Source organism: Ptychodera flava, chromosome 4 (genome assembly GCF_041260155.1).
Source record: "Ptychodera flava strain L36383 chromosome 4, AS_Pfla_20210202, whole genome shotgun sequence".
In the NCBI taxonomy this organism is placed as follows: Eukaryota; Metazoa; Hemichordata; class Enteropneusta; family Ptychoderidae; genus Ptychodera; species Ptychodera flava.
In genome coordinates this window covers 48,165,949-48,184,101 of record NC_091931.1, presented here as the reverse complement: position 1 = coordinate 48,184,101, position 18,153 = coordinate 48,165,949, and the positions used below count along the sequence as shown (strand labels likewise).

The 18,153-nt window shown below is 37.9% G+C and overlaps 1 protein-coding gene across 1 annotated transcript in view; it reads right to left on the bottom strand.

Moving 5' to 3' along the window:
• Positions 1–329: 329 nt before the first annotated feature.
• Positions 330–18,153, bottom strand: part of LOC139132034 (sushi domain-containing protein 2-like) — a 33,559-nt gene continuing 15,735 nt past the window's right edge. The window contains exons 6-21 of the mRNA XM_070698413.1: positions 17,505–17,804; positions 16,195–16,332; positions 15,613–15,775; positions 14,847–15,098; positions 13,810–14,101; positions 12,048–12,323; positions 10,430–10,704; positions 9,168–9,311; positions 8,518–8,697; positions 7,209–7,475; positions 5,260–5,499; positions 4,657–4,830; positions 4,075–4,248; positions 2,816–2,933; positions 2,336–2,430; positions 330–1,811 (exon numbers count right to left, since the gene is read on the bottom strand). Of these exons, the coding sequence (XP_070554514.1) occupies positions 2,343–2,430; positions 2,816–2,933; positions 4,075–4,248; positions 4,657–4,830; positions 5,260–5,499; positions 7,209–7,475; positions 8,518–8,697; positions 9,168–9,311; positions 10,430–10,704; positions 12,048–12,323; positions 13,810–14,101; positions 14,847–15,098; positions 15,613–15,775; positions 16,195–16,332; positions 17,505–17,804 (3,081 nt within the window). The 3' untranslated portion in view covers positions 330–1,811; positions 2,336–2,342. The remainder of the gene's footprint in view (positions 1,812–2,335; positions 2,431–2,815; positions 2,934–4,074; positions 4,249–4,656; positions 4,831–5,259; positions 5,500–7,208; positions 7,476–8,517; positions 8,698–9,167; positions 9,312–10,429; positions 10,705–12,047; positions 12,324–13,809; positions 14,102–14,846; positions 15,099–15,612; positions 15,776–16,194; positions 16,333–17,504; positions 17,805–18,153) is intronic.

The window sequence follows — 18,153 nt, the reverse complement described above, 5'->3', positions numbered from 1 at the left end:
TATATATATATTACTTGAAGTAATTTGTGTTATTATTTATAACGTTCTGCTTTGGCATCCAGCACTGTAATTACCGACGATGACAAGTGTGTACTTCGATAATAAAATAAATAATATATATATATATATATATATATATATATATATATATATATATATATATATATATATATATATATATATATATATATACTTTCTCTAGAAAGGTAATGTTGGAGCACGATGTATTATTGTGAAAAGGTTTAGTTATTAAATACCATCAAAAGGCCACGCTGCCTAAATTCGGTTTAAGTATAGGGATAATAAATGCAAACCAACTCGAGTTGAAGTTCATTCGCAATTATCATAACACAATTTATTTTACTCTTTGGTATAGTATCAAGCAATACAATCTGGAGTAAAGTGTCATTGAGTCTCAACGCTGCTAAAATCATCAATTCTGCTTTCAAATTGATGGTAGGTTCTGTTTCCAATAACAAATACTAAACATTGTTTTTTAAAAATTGATTGTATAAGATGTTTGAAAATATCAAAATCCATTTCTTCCGTATGAAAGGTCATAAAAACAAAGTCAAAATCATGGTACTTGTCATGATGTTGCATTTTCTGATAATCAAACGTTTCAGAAAACTTTTGGACTTGAGACAAGGAGTTTTACAAGGTCAAAACTGACGCTTGCCTTCAAACATTAGCCACCAAAAATGAAAAATATTGACATCTGTGTAGTTATCTGTACATTTCTATCAACTTGGTAAAAGAAACAAGCATACTCTGAGACGCAGGATCTCTGACATCGCTGGCACTGTCGCAACGCCAAAAAATATGCACCCACAGCATGTCTTTCCCTTTCACCATAGCCTGAGAACACTTTATTGGTTATTTGAAAGTAAGACGAAATACAATAGCAGAACTTCAAAACATATTGGCATTTGCAATTTCTTTCATAAACGTCACAGTGTGGTATTCAACTTTGCTAATACTGTCGTACTCAGGCATGTCTGGTGAAATTTTGTAAATAACACGTAATCTGTCGTACCTTTCGCTTGAATTCAGAGCCGTGCTAAATAATACTCTAAATATTACTTTGATCATTATATACTAACATTTCATCAACGCTTGACAGAAACAAGGTACAACCCGCAAAGGGAGTCGGCTGTGGCACCATATTTCAAATAATCCCCTTTTACACTTTCCTTCAAATCAAAGACACTACTCTTTTAGTTTTCTTAATTTCAAGTTTTCATTTTCTTACCATTTTGTATTCGTAAAAACATAATTCTCCTATAAATATTGAGTTACATTGGCTATACATGTTGTAAAATGTTCCGAGTAAACCAAAATTATGTAAGTTCCGTAAATATAGGCTGAGCGGGAGTCTGGATAATGGACGGATCAGTGTTGTCTTGTCTTCAAACAACAACAACAACAACAACAACAACAACAACAACAACAACAACAACAACAATAACAAAAACCGATAACGTGTTTTTATTCACGGTAAAGAACAACAGAAAGGCATCATAGGGCTTCCATATCTGTCATTTCATACGAGTTCTGCTTTCGGCTAGTTGTTTGAGGAACATAGTGATCGACATGTAATTAATGTTGTCAATGGTATGGCGATTAGTTCGTGTTGTGTTGATATAGACATGGAAGCTCACGAGACAAATGACCGCGACGGACCATCATCTTCCATTCTGAGTCACACAATGAGCTTCGTAATGCATAATTCAGCTGAGCTGCTTCCGACAATCAATGATATCGTCGTGCGTTGTGAAAATACGCCTTTCACGGTATTTCCTAATGGTCACCTGCAAAAATGATTTGAACAGACATAGAAGTCCAGTACTGTAAAATGGTTTTTGAGTCATTGACCTTCCCTTCTCATTTTAGTTCAATTTAATGATCTTAGCATATAATAAAATAGAGATTCAGACGACGATTATATTATTTATACTCTTTTAATGTCATGATGATACTTTCAGATTTTCTGGCATATAGTTGTTAATTATCTTGGCGATATCGCTACTATCCCTTTTGTTTATAAAACACATCAACTTAACATTTTGCTGTTGAACTGTAATGATAGCGTACTTCTGTCTTTTCGATTTGACGATGCAAATTATCGATGAGTATCACAGTTACATTCTTGCTTTTCGGCAGATTTAGGAAGCAGCAGTGATGTGTTGTCAAGTCTACTGAATGGTTGAGCTATGAAGGCCCGTCTGACAGGTTCAGAGGCAAGACTAGCTACCAAATGCTCTATAACAGCAGCAGCATATAATAATGCCATGCTGGTACATAATCCTAATGTTTATGTGTTGTTATGACTCACATTGGTCTTAGTCAAGATTCTCAATTTTCACATCTTCATAGGTCGGATTTACAAAAGTCTCTGGGGTGTTTACAGGTGAAACGCTGTTTTTCGACCTGTAAAAGATCAAAGAGTGACATGAAGCGATTGACGATCAAAACACTCAGAGTATACAATTACATCAACAACTTCGATGGACTGTTAGGAAATGAAGATGTAAAAGTCAACGAGCAAGTTTGAAGCGATATCAAGAAACACTCTGACAAAAGTTAATTTATTTGCCACCATTATTCGTTTGCTCACTATCAGGACCTTCATAAATTTACGATGAATGTTCCATCAGGTTGGATATTAATGTACTTATTTGTGATTCCGTATATTCGTTTATATTCTCACTATAATTAAATTGATAATGTTCACTTTAATATCCATAAATGTTCAACTGTTCAGAATAACTTTCCTGTGTGACTTCAAGCAAGAAGATAAAAGTCTTCAACTTACTTCTCGTTGGTCTTTGATTTCTTGGCGTGATATCGTTGGACACAATACAGAACAAAGGCAATGGCCACCACCGTTACCAAGACAACGCTGACTATCAACCAGACAAACCACGTGTTCTCTGTAAATGACAAATACCATAAATACTGAAGAACTCGATTTTCATTGCGATGTTCACAGTCTTTTGAAAAACGCTGTATGTTTTACCACAGAGTAATATCATACACAGAGTGGCAACAGCTATTGTTTAAGGCGTGAAGCGGTTACGTAAGCAATCCATGTTTGCCTCGCCTCACGAAGCTCTTGGCTCTCTTTTCCGAAGAGTGCCGACCATGCACCCTTCGGTAATTTTCGGATTTTTACCAATTGTTAAGCGAAAGTATGTTCGACAAAGCTTGTGTTGTCGTTGTCGTGTGGTGCTGATCGGAATTGATGTGCTGGCGAAAACGGGAGTGTTTTGAGCTTCAGGAAAGTGGGTTTTACCGTTTTAAAAATTCCTCTCATATTTTTATGAATATATAATGAGTGTGTTTGAACCAAATTTGAAAGTCTTTTATCGATACTGTCTGGTTTTACTCAATGGTTTACGGTCAGTCATACCGTCTTCTACACGTGCGCCAAGAAAGGACATGTTTATGAAACTGCTGGCGTGTTATGTTTTGATTGGCGTGAGGCAATTGTTCTGGCCAGAGAGCTCACAAAGTAACTATGGTTGCTACGCGACTGGCAGTACGATGCATCATCGTCGTATGTTTCGCATAATCTCGTGTTAATTATCAACCACAAACCAAGCCTCCAAAAGTTTAACACCTTTTAAGCTCATTTTAATATGAAAAGCCAATAGTCTACCGAGACGACCATGGAACAAAAGGCATGCAAGTGTTGCCACTCTGTCAATGTTACTCTGTGGTTTTACTGTTGCTCTCGCGTGTTACGTCATCGCTTTGGTTGTAAAGTGGGTCTTGATGCTATCTCTCTTCGAGCAACGACAGTTCAAGATACCGGATAGGCAACCGATGAATTGTTTAAGTGTCGCTACAGTGCCATGTGATAAACCTTAAATCTAAGAATTACTTGTATTGTGTACAGACAGATATACTCTAGTAGAGCCAATTTTGAATGCAACGTTATCATACGCAAACAAATTAACGACGAAAAATAACCTTAATCTAATTTACTGTTGAAAGGGACAGAAAGAGCTGCTTTGAAAAAAAGTATGATAAATTATGATAAATTTAAATTTTTGCCTATGAGAGTCTTACTTGCACAGGAAGGCCTTTCCCCGCTCCATTCACCATCACCTTGACATATTCTGACCTTTGACCCTTTGCTGGTGTATCCTGATAAACATTTATATTCCACCGTGCAATTATATTCAGTGCACGTCAGGTAAATATTGGCATTGTCAATTTCCTCAGGAAGTCCGCAGTCAATGACTGAAATAAAATTCGCACCGAACAGGAATCTTTAAAACTCATTTTGTTACGTTTTTGTTAAAACCACAGTTGGAAGGAGATTATCGTGTATGCGTTACACGAACAAAATAACTTTTTTTCCTTTTTGATAGTTTATCTGATGTACATAAAATGTGATAGATTAAATCAGTCCAACAAATCCAGTTTCGATTCCTCTTTCAGTCGCACATTAAGTTACCAAAATGAATCTTCATGGCTACAGCTACGTTTGCCAATTGTTTAATATAAATAGCATTGTTGGAAAAAGGAAAAAAATCCTGTAAAACACGTTAATTAAAAAAGCTGAATTTTAATTTATCACGAAAGCATCCAATATCCTCTAACTAATCTACATAACGCAACAGTTTCATTGAAACCGTTTACATATACCTTTACAGAGAGGCTGGTGACCTGTCCAACTCCCATTTCTCAAACACGTTCTTATATCTGAACCGACCAGAGTGAATCCTTCGTTACAGTAATAGAAAGCGGTGCCTCCCTCTATGATCTTTTCAACCGCTGTACTGCCGTTCACCGGTGCTTCCAGAAAGCCACAGCTGACAACTGAAAGGGGTGCCACATTAATATATCAAAACTCTTCCGTGAAACAAGTATAAACACAAAATGGACATTGCCATTCTTGCAGACAAGTGAATTTTACGAGTTATCCAAAGACATCGTCCAAGTGATGGTTGTTCCTAGGATACGTCTTCGATACGGTGCGACTGCACCGAATCTAGAACTACACTTAAGATTCTTGATCGTTTATAATTTCAAAGATCGTGCATCTCTATTCAGCGCCCACAATGATGACTCTGGATATAAATTCATTCAAAAATACGTTCCAAAATTTGACAATGTGAGACACAACTCTGTATGAGTTCGATGTAATGCACGACTTTTAGACTAACCACAACCTGCTGAAAGCATCAGCGCAGGTAACGGATAAAAATTATTTATGTTATTGTTATTAAAACATGGACACTACTTTACCGGCAGTTGTATCTTCTATGATTGATCTATGTTTCTCAACGGCTTGCTTCGTTTGTCGGGCAAAGTTTTCACTGCCTGTAATCTGATAGTCGAACAGACAAAGCTTGTCGTCGCCACACAGAGCCATCGCCTCATCGCTGGGTGTAATTTCGAACGTCGGCACATAGTTGTAATCATTTAGCGAAGCATGGCTTTGTCCGATATCGTACCGAAATAGTGATTCCTCCTCTGTAACATTCCCTGAAAAAAACAAATTATTCTTATAAAATTATTAATCATAAAGCTTATTATATGAACCGTACTTTTTCCATCTCTATATTGTTGGGCGTATCTTTTTCGTCAACAGAATATAGGCTTGAATTGACTGCGTATGATCATAAGCACATCCTCTGATTGTCTGTCTGTCTACCCATATCTTTGTGCCTGTCTGTCTCCCAGTCCATTGTTTCTTGCCTCCGACACCAGGCGTATTAAGGGAGCCTTCATTAATTACAGAGGGGGTGGGCAGGAGGAGAGTCACGTTTTAGAAAATTGTCAAAGGCGAGGGTCACTTTTTATAAACCTATCTTGGTAAGGTCACTTTTAACATATTACAGTAGATGATTTTACGGCCAAACCTTTGAATGTCCATTTACTATATCCTGAATAGGAAATTTCCTACGAAACACATTTATTATTTTAAATACATACATATTATCGACAATCTTCACAAGCAAAGAAGATGCAGTGGTACCCTGAACAGTTGCAACTGATGAAAGACAAGAGACAAAAACATCTGGAACAGATGGCAAAGTGTATGTCAAATATCTATAAGTTAGTTTTATTGGAAAAAAATCACCATAGTTAGACTACCATGTATAGTGAATCAACATTTCGGTGAAATTCCAAAATCCACTTTTTGCACACACATCAATTTGTAACCCACCTAGTCTAGTTAATTAATGTATATATAATCAAGCAGACATAAATACTAAGGTGTACCTATTTTTGTATTGGAAAAAAAAATTATAAGTAGTTTCCTAATAGACTACCACGTATAGTAATCTAAAAATCTAATTTCTTGTACACACATGCATGTCTTAATTCCCAATTCTAGCAAAATGCATTACATATATCATCAAACATATATAAATGTACAGATATAGCTCGTTATGTGTGGTCAAATTGTCAATAGTTTGCCTGTAAGATTCCCATATATTATGATTCGATATTTTTGGTGAAGCACTATATTAGCCAGATCTTGCCACCTTATAGTTGCGCAAAATATGGAGACCCTCCAGCAAATGCATGACCCTTCAAAAATGCTTTAACGTGATAAATTGCGACCAGGGCCCTCCCAAAACGCCAGCACTCCCCCGTAATTTCTGTCCATAACCAACACAACAATTAACCTATATTGTTATGTAATTAGCTGATACTGTTTCAGTTATTCCTGGGGAGAATACTGTGGTGATTTGGGGAAGGGTCAAGTTTAGAATGCCGGACAAGGGGGAGGGTCACGTTTTACAGTACAGGTGCGCACGGAATTCCCCCAGCCCACCCCCTGCAATTACTGAAGGCCCCCTATTAGGTTACCGCAAGGATCAATCTATCTTTTTTATTTGGAAAGTTTGTCAAAGGAACTACCAAATCAATCTAACTTGGCTGAATATCAGCATTTACGCTTGTTCATCAAGAAAATATACCGACAGAACTGTAAATACTCTCAAAGTACTTTGCGTTGTCTCCAAATGAATAAGTTGCGTATTTTGCAGTGAAAAGTTGATATTGAAATATCCTCTAAGTAAGACACCCGAGTACAAGAACATGAAGAATTTATCAAAATGGCATATTGCCTGCAATGTGCCTTTCATATTTGCTGTGAACAAATATCGTTGACTGTCAGATATTATGCAATGAACACATCTCACAGTCGATGGCATGCGACCGAAGAGTGTTTCAAAACTTACACTTAATTCCAAAGGAATGGTGAAGTTCCTGCATTGTGGTAGTTGGTGAAATGGTGATGCCCTCGGGGGTCAATAGGTCATCGTCCGGGTTATCATTCCACGTTCCCATGAGTCCTTGCGTCGTACCCTTCATAGATGGTGGTCCAAAGAACGCGTATGACATCATAAGCGTGCCCTCTGTAGCGGTGACTTGCACTGAGACACCCAGAGAAAAGCTTACAGTGATGACTGCGGTATTTCCCTGAATTTCCTTTACAACATACAATCCTAGAGAGAAATTATTCAAATGTAAACTCGATGATTCTCAAAACTGAGCACAGGATATAAAGAAAAAATTACAGGGCAGTATTGCCATTGCATTTCGGGATACTAAAAGGCGTGGAAAATATTGATTTACCCTCCACCCCCCGGAGATTATATTAAATCTGCTGTTCCTCGCTATTACTAGAGCATGGAAAATGGTAACCTTCCCAGTAACTGAAAAAAAAATAAACAGAGGACGAAAAAAGTGTTGGATTAATGCTGATCTCAATTAATCCATAGACAGTAGAAGCGAGACTACTGTCTATGATTAATCTTACAGAATTCCTCTAATCTAAGGCGCTTACTTTCCATATTTTCTTGAGAAGTACTAGTTGAAGAGTGAATTTTTTAACAGCAGTTCGTGATCAGTATATTCTATATATTCAGATTTTATGGATAGAAAGATATTGATAACATATTGTTCCAGATCCCTGTCGCTTTTAGCCAAGCCGTTCCAGTACAGTACAGCGTAGGTTTATTCATTTGGTTGAAAAGTGTTACGTGAGGCAGATATTTGAGAAATAACATGACGCATGAACCATAATACATCTCCAGGACAGACATATTTATTCTTGAGATAAAGATTACAGCCAGTTAATTAGGAAGAGGTTCATTCATCGAGAATCTAATCTGCTCAGATATGATTTAAAGTCAGAAATTCAGCTTTACTGACTACCATGATAGCATTAATTTCTTTAACAAACATTTTCCTGCATGAAATTTCTGCTGACATCGATTCGAAAGGATATAGGTGCATGGCATTGTTCTAGGAGGTAAATAAACAGACGATCATGGACTGAGAGAATTCTTTACAGTAATTTGGACAATTTCGGGCGCGAGAAATGTCATGCGAAAATGTAGAATTAATAATTCTAATTTCAGAATTTACACTTCTGCATCTTTTATGACATCGATTCCATCAATAGATTTAAGATAGCCTGTCAAACTCAACTATGAACAACATTTCAAGTTCACGTAGCTGACATTGAAATTATAATCGACTTACCATTAAAAGTCCATCTATCGGTCTGGTCGAAATCCACCCCTTGCCAATCGTCGTTCAAGTCAGCAGACTTAATCCACACGTCCAGAATTCGCCGTTCACTAACCTGGATCTGAACGGCGTCAGTGCCATGACCCTTCATTGCCAATGCAGTGAACACAGTACCACCAGTGATTGTCTCACCTAAATTTAATTTTCATTGAATCAGTGAATTGTGTTAGGCGTTTCTGAGAAAACTTAAAGAGCCAACCAACTATATATATTTGTTGTTTGCGTTATTTTAAATCTCATCTAGAATGTTCTAGCTCTGAGTACACTAACTTTACATGTTCTTCGAATAACTCACATATTACATAAAAAGGCAAAAAAAAAAAAAATCAAATTCAACATTCCATAGTTAGTTAGACCCAGAGCCCCACAGAAGGTAGCTACTCAAAACATATCGAATAGATATAATCTAAACCAAACAGAGTAACATGTCATTATTGATTCTGATAAATCAAAATATATTCATAAATAACACGAAAATTAACATTATATAATGTCTCTCAAAGCCTTACACTACAAAAATGAAATGACCCAAGGTCAAACGCTGAAGAATTTAAAGCAATATCTGTGTTGTCTGTGAATTAAAAATTGACAGATAGGCTCACCGGTAGTCATTTCGAGCTGTTCCATTCTTCCCTGCAAAGTAAACCAATCGTCAGTTGTTCTCATCAGGCAATATTCACCAAGACCGTTGAAGGTATACTGAAATCCATCGAGGGTGTCAATGTGTGGGTCTCCGATACCTCCGCCTTAAAAATCGAGTAAATGGTAAAGTATTCCTATTCAATCCAAGATGATAAGGCATGTGTAACAAACGCTGTCATGGACATTTGTAGACTTGGTTCAAGTCTGTGATTTGTGAACGTGTGAGTAGGATGAATGCAATTATTTGTGTTCTGTTTTCAAATGAATCGTGTGAATGGGGTGTACACGGTGAATAGGTGAACGCTATACAGGGATGTTTCACTGGTGAATGCCACAGAAACTAATTGACTACTGCGCAGACTCATAGGTAATGCGTTCGATCGTCAGGAAAACCTGACCTGCATGTTGGGCTGCACAGAGAAACTGTTGTAAATGATTTTTTTATTTATTCACCGACTTTAAACAAGTCTAAGATAGTTGCTGTCATACTACTGAACTACTAAAGATAGTTTAATATTCATATGAAAGTAATTGATGAGTGAATGATTGAATTAATGCTTTTAGTATAATTCAGGCGAACCTGAATGACAGCATCCCTATAAACTCGTCACGTTATTTTCAAAGCAATCGGATCAGCTGTTTTAATTTTTTTTATAGATTTATGTTCTTTGAAATTTGTGAAAAGAACTATATACTATTTTTCAGAGTCAAATACTACTATCGAGGTGAAATACAAACGTATGTCAGCAAGGTAAAGCAAGAAGTACTTGCGAAATCTCTATTTTGGAAGCGTGCAGAACACATGTTGCAGGTGTCAAGTTACGGAAACAAAGACAGAGGATCAAACTCTGCTTTGATTTTAGCGTTTGGGGAAACACGTTGAGAACGGCGTCATTAGAATGAATGTGAAACAGACGACTCAAGGAATCGTGAATGAAAAGTAAAGAAAACACATGTTTATGTAAATACATACTTGATTTGAATTACTTTTTTTGAGAATTGTTGAAAGTTGATGTTGGTTTCGTTTCGAAAGGACCGTTTTACGTAAATGACACCCAATTACATATTTTGAAATAAGCGCATTTTCCCACTTTCCTGGTGACATCAAAGCTCAAAGGAAACAGATAATTCCTACCCCAGTATCTAAGTTGTCTTACAAATTGACATGTGTTTGTGTCATCAAAGGCTGCGCAGATTATAGAAAATGTCACCCCTTCTTTACCTAGCTGAGGAGGTACATAATCAGTACAACCATCTGACGGCCTTTTCATGTAGAAGTCATCGCACAGCTGAGAGTGTGAACCAAATATACAACAGTGTTCCCACAGCAGTATATCGGTTAGGTAGTGTGACAGGTAGGGTACCTTTCCCGGCTCTTTGTACGGATGAATGCCACCGTGATGACGTCGATGTGCTGTACCTCCGCTATTCTGATTGGCTCCATCAAGTAAGTTTCCGTTTTCGTCGTAGCAACACTGCTGTCCTGCGCCCTTTGTACTGGAATGCAATGTAACAAATATAGAACCAGGTCTCTATTATGAGATATATAGGTCGTCGGGAAGGCACAGTTGATGGTGTAAAAAAAGGATCCTTCTAACAAAATGGCAAACGGAAAAGAAAACTGATAAATAATTGATTTGATTCACAATATTTGGTTTTGGTGACGACGGCAAGGTTTTCAACTCAACATAATATGTTGAAATAATCACTTTTATGAAGCTCGTAAACATAGCATCTCCTCATGTAAATGCACAATTGTAGTCTACATTTGAATTCTGTAGCCCGGACCTGAATTCAACTGTCAATAATAACAATGCAGTCTTCATATTTACAGTTTGAGTTAACAACGTGACTTAATGTATCTCTGCGTGGATTGAGTGGTACAACAAACTGTTATCTTTAAACAAAACATTGTAGTGGAAACCAATCATCAAAAGTTGCAGTCTCCGGTCATTTAAAGATGTTATGAGCAGTAATGTATTATATTTCCTTAGGGAGCCGTCATTATTTACGGCCTTAGGGGAGGGTCGGAGGAATTTCATCGGAAACTCTGAAATTTCAAGTAACCCCCTACCAACCCTGATGAATTTGAGTAAGCCCCTCCCCTCTCTAACACAGAAGTTGTAACTGATCCCCACCCCCCAACTTAGAAAAGTTTAATATCAAGCCACGTATTAGTGAAATTTACAAAAATATAGCAATAGTAAAGACCTTTCACATCCTGGCGTACCCTGTTAGATTATCATCAGCTATTTCATGATAGTTGAAAAAGATGAAACCAACAAAATGAAATTCAAAGTCACAGTAAAATGTAGATATAAAAGCTCTTGCTATCACGAGTACCAAACCATAGTATCGTCTAATTTGGATGGGTATCATGACAAGGTTTGATGCGACAGAATTTGAAAGTACAGCGGGGAGAACACGTGGGAGGCTGAGGGATAAGTGTCAGAGGAGGTTGTACTCTCTTGTGTGAAAAAATGAGAAATTGATGTATGCAATGGTGCAGTCTGGTGGAATTTGAATGATTTTTGCAATATTTTATTTTCACTACGTAAAACTTTGAGAACACGTATGCCAAGGGGGAGAGCGCGAAAGGGGGTGTGTCCCCTCTCGCATCGAAAATTAAATTGATGTGTGCAATGGTGCAATCTGAGAGGGGTTTCAATTCATTTTGCACCAAAATTGAGTAACCCCCCTTCTTTAATTTCTCTCCACATTTCGAGCAACCCCATGTAGTTTTCAATTTTTTGAGTGACCTCCTCACATTCCTCCGATCCCCAGGTCGTAAATAATGACGGCTCCCTTACATGCCATTGTGTGCCTGGTGATATATTTACCTTGGTTCATTGACCCTGACGCAATGATGAGCCAACAGTTTTCTGTGACAGTTGTCATCGTTATGTGACCAGGCCTCGTTACACCTTGGGTGTGCCGTGTATCTTCCGGTGTCAAGCCTAGCTTGTTGTAGAGTGCAGGGACATGGCTCGAGGTCATCGAGAAACTCCAGGTTCCGCTCGGAGTCAGAATATAGAGTGTCTTTGCAGAAAGTGTACGAATCGACGTTGTATTTCCATTTCAGGGGGTGAATATCGCTCCAGAGAGACTGTGGGTGACTGCATACAAGGAAATTTTAAATTGGTTTGGTAAAAGGCATTCCATTATCCACGTGCAATCCGTTGCAACGGTGTCAAACTTCTTAAAAAACATACAAAGTATGTTCACAGTTCATTCAACAGTTCGACTTATCTGTAGGGTGACAATGTACTCCTTGGATTACAACAGAATGTAACTTAAGTGGGGAAACACCAGTGTCAAACAAAGTTTATCAGGGCGAAACGACAGACTCTTTGAACAGTGTCTCTGTTCAACCATGGAGGTAGTAGAGAAGGAGTCACAACTAGGCGGAGATCAAAGGGACCATGTGTTTTGCCGCTGTTTGCCTTACAAACTACTCCATTAGCACCAACGGGACTTGCGAACGCGTTTTCTCGGATTTAGTAAACAAGATTAAGTTCGTTCGGGGTCGTTCGGGTGTTTCGGCCGTCCCTCGGCAGTTGACAGATCTTCAAACATGGCGTCACGTGTCCAGCGTCGCGTCGGGAAGTTCGAGTCGTTCCACTGATTTTGATGTACACGATGTTAAAGAGGTCGAGGAACAGATAATTGAGGAAGGGAGCTTTTGTATCTGCAAAGGCGCGGAGACTGAGTTGATGATAGCTTGCGATCACAAAAAATGCCAAACATCGTAGAGCAGCATTGTTAACACGCCAACTTTTTCCAAATCCAGTTCTTGGTTCTTGCCGTGTTTTATCATGTTGTACTGGCATTAATGATAAGGTTAAATAAGAAAGCATAGCTTTTAACTGCTACATCCATGACTTTAATGAATGGTCGCGATATAAAAACAACACGTACATTGCATTGATGCATTGAAACAAAGCGTCGCAGCGTCGCCTATGGCGTCGCGTCATAAACACCCGGGAAACGCTACAAGTTTAACCCACGCTCACGGCAGTGCTGCAGTCCGCTGCACCATACTCAGTACATGATTGAAAAGTTCGTGATCAGAACTTTCATTCTAACAAGGAAAGGTTCCTGCGATCGAATGTAAAGTATATAAAAAACGACGTTAAAATTACCAAGATTTTGAGGATGAAAAACTTAAATTCCTTGTAACTTCACTTTTCGAGGACGGAACGTGTCGGTTCTTACACTATCATGACGCACTTTACCCAAGCTACGCAAAACAGTCTTTGCGCATGTGTTATGACACTGTGGAGAAACTGAGTGGCATTAGCAAACCCAGGTTAATTTCACTCGGTTCGGTTGCGAAGGTACCGTCGGCAACGCAGATGGCGGGAAAGGGGTTTTAAACAATGGACATAAAGGGATTAAACCAATGGTGAACAATAGTAATAAACGTAATTATCTCAGTTGTGACTCCTCTCTACTACCTCCATGGTTCAAAGTAAGGACTATACGGAAAAGACAGGCTTTACAGATTCGTAGTTGTATTTTTTTTACCATGCAATATATTTTCGATTTCCTCTGAGAAGGGTAAACGAATGTACCACGTTTGTTTTGTAGAACGATACTTACTCATCGAAGTTGACTTCATGATCCGAGAGACGAATGAGCCCAGCGTGAAATGAAGCTCCGTTCTCGGGTTGTCTCGTAAAGGTGTAACGCCCGCTATTGTCTATAGGGTCTAGGCTCAAATGTGTAATGAAATTCAAACCAGCATGTACGTCTTCTACGTAGCCGTAGAGGGAGACAAGTAATCGATTGGTTAAGAACTCTGAAGTGTCCCACTCGATCGTGAGATCGTTCAGAGTGTGCCAATTTGCTGAGTCAACTCTCTTCACGATTGATGTTCTATACTCTTCACTCACTAAATCAGAAATATGGAAAGGGAAATAAAGATAAATGTACCGAAATAGTTTCATACTTATAACGTATTCCGGAATGTTAGGTGCGCAAGATGTAAGGCTTAGTAAATCACATTATCTTATCATTCGTTTCTTTCTTTTCCTCTGTTATTTATTTTATTTATTTTTTGATTGTTAGTCCTTTTGTTGGTCTATCAACATTCAGACGCGCTTGTTCATTGCGTCATAGAATGTTTGTCGTTCGGTGAGCTGATTCATTCATTTAATATTTTTCCATATTCTTAATTAATCCTGGGAATAAGACGATTTTATTCAGTATTCCCATGGATCCTTTCACAGATTGGCGCTGTTTTGGAGTGTGGTAGATGTGGGAACTAACTGATGCTGAGTCAAAGTGCAATGAACACGATTTGAACTAATTTTGGATAATTGGATGGTGAAGTAGTGTCGATTTAATCCGCAAATGTAACCTCATCCACTTTTCTTTTTAAGTTATACACTTGCTTTTATGAGTAATTAGTTTTATGAGTAAGCTAGAGGTCACCTAACACTTTTGATAAATTTGAAAAATATGAAGATCCAATTATCTCAAATTAGTTCCAATCGTGTTAATGATACAGTGTAAAGATCGTCAACATATTAGTTACATGCGACTATATGCGTCTCGAAGTTTGTTTCGCTTTTCGTCAAGAAAACGGCCATATAAGATTATTTCATAGAAAAGATTTTTCATCAGAAATGACATACCCACGGTGAAAATTCCACGATATTTATCAAAACTGACTCCTCCATCCGCTGAGAGACGGAATTCAATTCTACCAACTTCATAAAAGATTGGCGTTGTACATGTTGCCACGACTGCACTCTCCATGGTTGCCCTGACAACATTATCTCCAAATTTACAGGATATTTCAACAGTATTGTCAAAGCAGGGTCCTGAGACATAAATACGCTGTCCTCCCAGCATGTAGCCAAAGCTTGGATAGACACTCAGTACACCTGTTTAGAAAGTCATAGTTGATCCATTAACAATGATGTATTGTCACAGTAAGATTTGAAAGACACAGTTTGCACTAATGTTAAGAATAGTTGATGATTATACGGGGTGGGTTTGAAAGTTAGCTGCAAAGATTGGTAAAACTTATGTCATGTCAACGTTCAGAAAAACGGAAGAAGTGCCATAAGAAAACACCAAAGTTTGCACCCCGCCAACAAGAGGACATGAATTCAATGATCAGATTCTATTGACATGCATGGGAAGTAAAAGAGATAGAGAACGTCTGTTGCACAAACTCCATATTCTTCGCAATTATCCCAAATATGCGATATCTATAATTTGGCTTCTGAATCAATGGGCACGTTTCTTAATTTTGTTTTATTATCAGAGGTAAAAGAACCACAAAAAGCAGAAATTATCGTGTTTGAAATTTGGTAAGATTCCTATCGTTATACCTTGTCAAGTGTCCTGGATTTACATTTTCACTTTGCAATAATCGACAAAAGCAACACTTACCCTCTGTGTTACATCCCCCTGGTGCCATTTGTTTATTGTCAATTTGGAATAAGAATCTACCAGCCTCATCGACGTTACTCGACGTATCAATGTTCACGACTTCGTGAGTCCTTGAGCCATTGACAAGGACAAAGTTAATTCCGTCTCCAGCGTTGAAACCGACCTTTGGTTAAAGAGAATATCTGTTTTAGCTTTATTTAATTTTCCTAAAACTAATTTACTGGTATCGCATTCTCGATCGAATGATCAGCTGAAAGAGCTGACGACAAACCATGTCTTCTATACTGCGCATAAAGAAGATGTCACGTTTTCTGGTATCAAAAAAATGTGCTGAAGGAAGTTTGCTTTTTCAAAGATAAACTTCACCGCTTCACACCTTTGGTCTATTCAACCCTTACGAATGCAAAATCAACGTTATTTTAGTGCATGATTGGTTTTGCGAACCCTTTTCAGACAGGGTGCGTTAAAACTAAACAGCAAAAAGAATAGCGACTTTAGGACTTGTTCTACGTGACAGCACAACTGTAAAATTAAACCACAACAATATTTAAGCTTAAATCGTTCATAGGTGTCAAAGCGTACCTGAGCAGGTATTCCACCCAATCCTGTATCAGGATCACCTTGACTAGCAGCACCGGTTGTCCATGTCACGTTACCATAGTGATAGAGAGCAAACGAGTGTCTTCCATTAGTTGCCAACACGCACTGGAACGTGTTCCTCTATTGAAAAGGAAGTCGTTGAATGTTGAAAGATGTAATTGAGAGAAGTTTCATCAGTTTCGTTGAATATTCATAGTATCAAACTCAGGACATGATTTAAGGATGTACGATCGGTAAAATTAAAAGTCACTGTCATTTCTCTAAATTGCCAATTTTTGGATTCTCCTTTGTAAGTATTATCAAAATGTGTGATAAAATATAGGGGTCACCGCGCTCGTTTGTGAGATAAATGACCATGAATTTTGCCATTTGTGAGAAAAAATGCTGAGTCAGCATTTTTCTCCAATGCATTTTCTATGGACGAAATAATTCAATGCTGTTTATCTCAAAATTTAGCGCGGTGACCATATAATTTTATTTGATCAGTATTATTTATTTCTCTAGACTGAGCTTTGTGCAAATTTTCATGAAAATGACATTAGTAGAAATTGATTTTCCAGCAAATTTCAATGTAATCCTATGGGAAGTGACAAATTCCACGCGCGCGTACCGCTCGTTCATCCTTAACATGCCAAAGAGTGACTATTATATAATTTCAGTCTGGGCATTAATTGCACAACAAACAAGAACACATTTCACAAATGTACTTCAAATGTAACTACGTTAGGCCAAAATCAATAATTGTGCTGTTCCGATAACATGGTTTTCAAGAATAGGGTAGGTAGGTCGGCAGGATTTGTTTTTACAAATATATTTTTATTTTTAAATATGCATTATTCAGAGGTTCAAGACGGTCAAACACTGGCCAAAACATTTCCAGAAAAATGTATAAAAGGGGAAAAAACATAACAGACATCCTTGTTCAAGCAAAAATCAAATGCCAAATAACGAACGCGTGATTTTACGGGTTTTTTCTTTCTTTTTTACTTCCGTGTTTACGTAGCTCTAAAAAGTTTAGGGTCTTGAGGTAAACATAGGGTAGGTCGGGTTATCGGAACAGCAAAATTATTTTTGTTCGGCCTTACCAACTATTGACATGTCACAATAATTGGTGGCTACTAGTCCGACCTAAAGCCAAGAAAGTGGGTAAAAGGAAAAAAAGACAATGACAAAAATTATCAAATGTGATATCTGGTTGGCGTTAATTACATTTCTTACTGAATTTGTATAATGTTGTTCTCCTTTTTTCAATTCAGTAATGAATAGTTTTCGTAGATTCGATAGTGTGATACCTTTAGATTTCCAATTAAAGACGAACCGAAGAAAGCAACGTCATCCCATGTTGCGATGAAAAGCCACGTCACTTCAAAATTCTGATGGTCTGCAAACTGTTGAACAATCAACTCCTTCGTCTGCTTCAACAAATGATCGTTTGGATCTATAACTTCTCTGAAGTAGACATCGCCTCCGAATCTTGTATCAACATCTGCCCAAAAGGGCGCCACCAAGCGTCGGTTGTCATCCAAGGGAAACGGGTCAGGAGTAAACGTCATAACCTCGGTTAGAAATGAAATCACGCCATTTGTGTTCACCTGCACGGGGATTAGGAACAAACAGTAAATATGTCAGAACTACTTCCCTCCTTGCATTATGCTATCATCATAACCGTGCATTCAGCTGACAACACGGAGTGATGAATTATTTGTCAGGAGACTAGGAGTTTACACCAAAACCCATTTCCAAATCTACAATCAATCTGATCATCGCAACACTTTTTATGATTTGTATGGCTAGCACAACGATCTTCAAGAGACAGATTCTTGATGCACGCGGGAACGCTGTAGCGTAGGAAATAAAATACCTTCTCTTTCAAGGAGTGGCGATTTCGTGCAATTATAATATAATACAAAACTCTGACAGAAATGCAGAAACACATTAGTT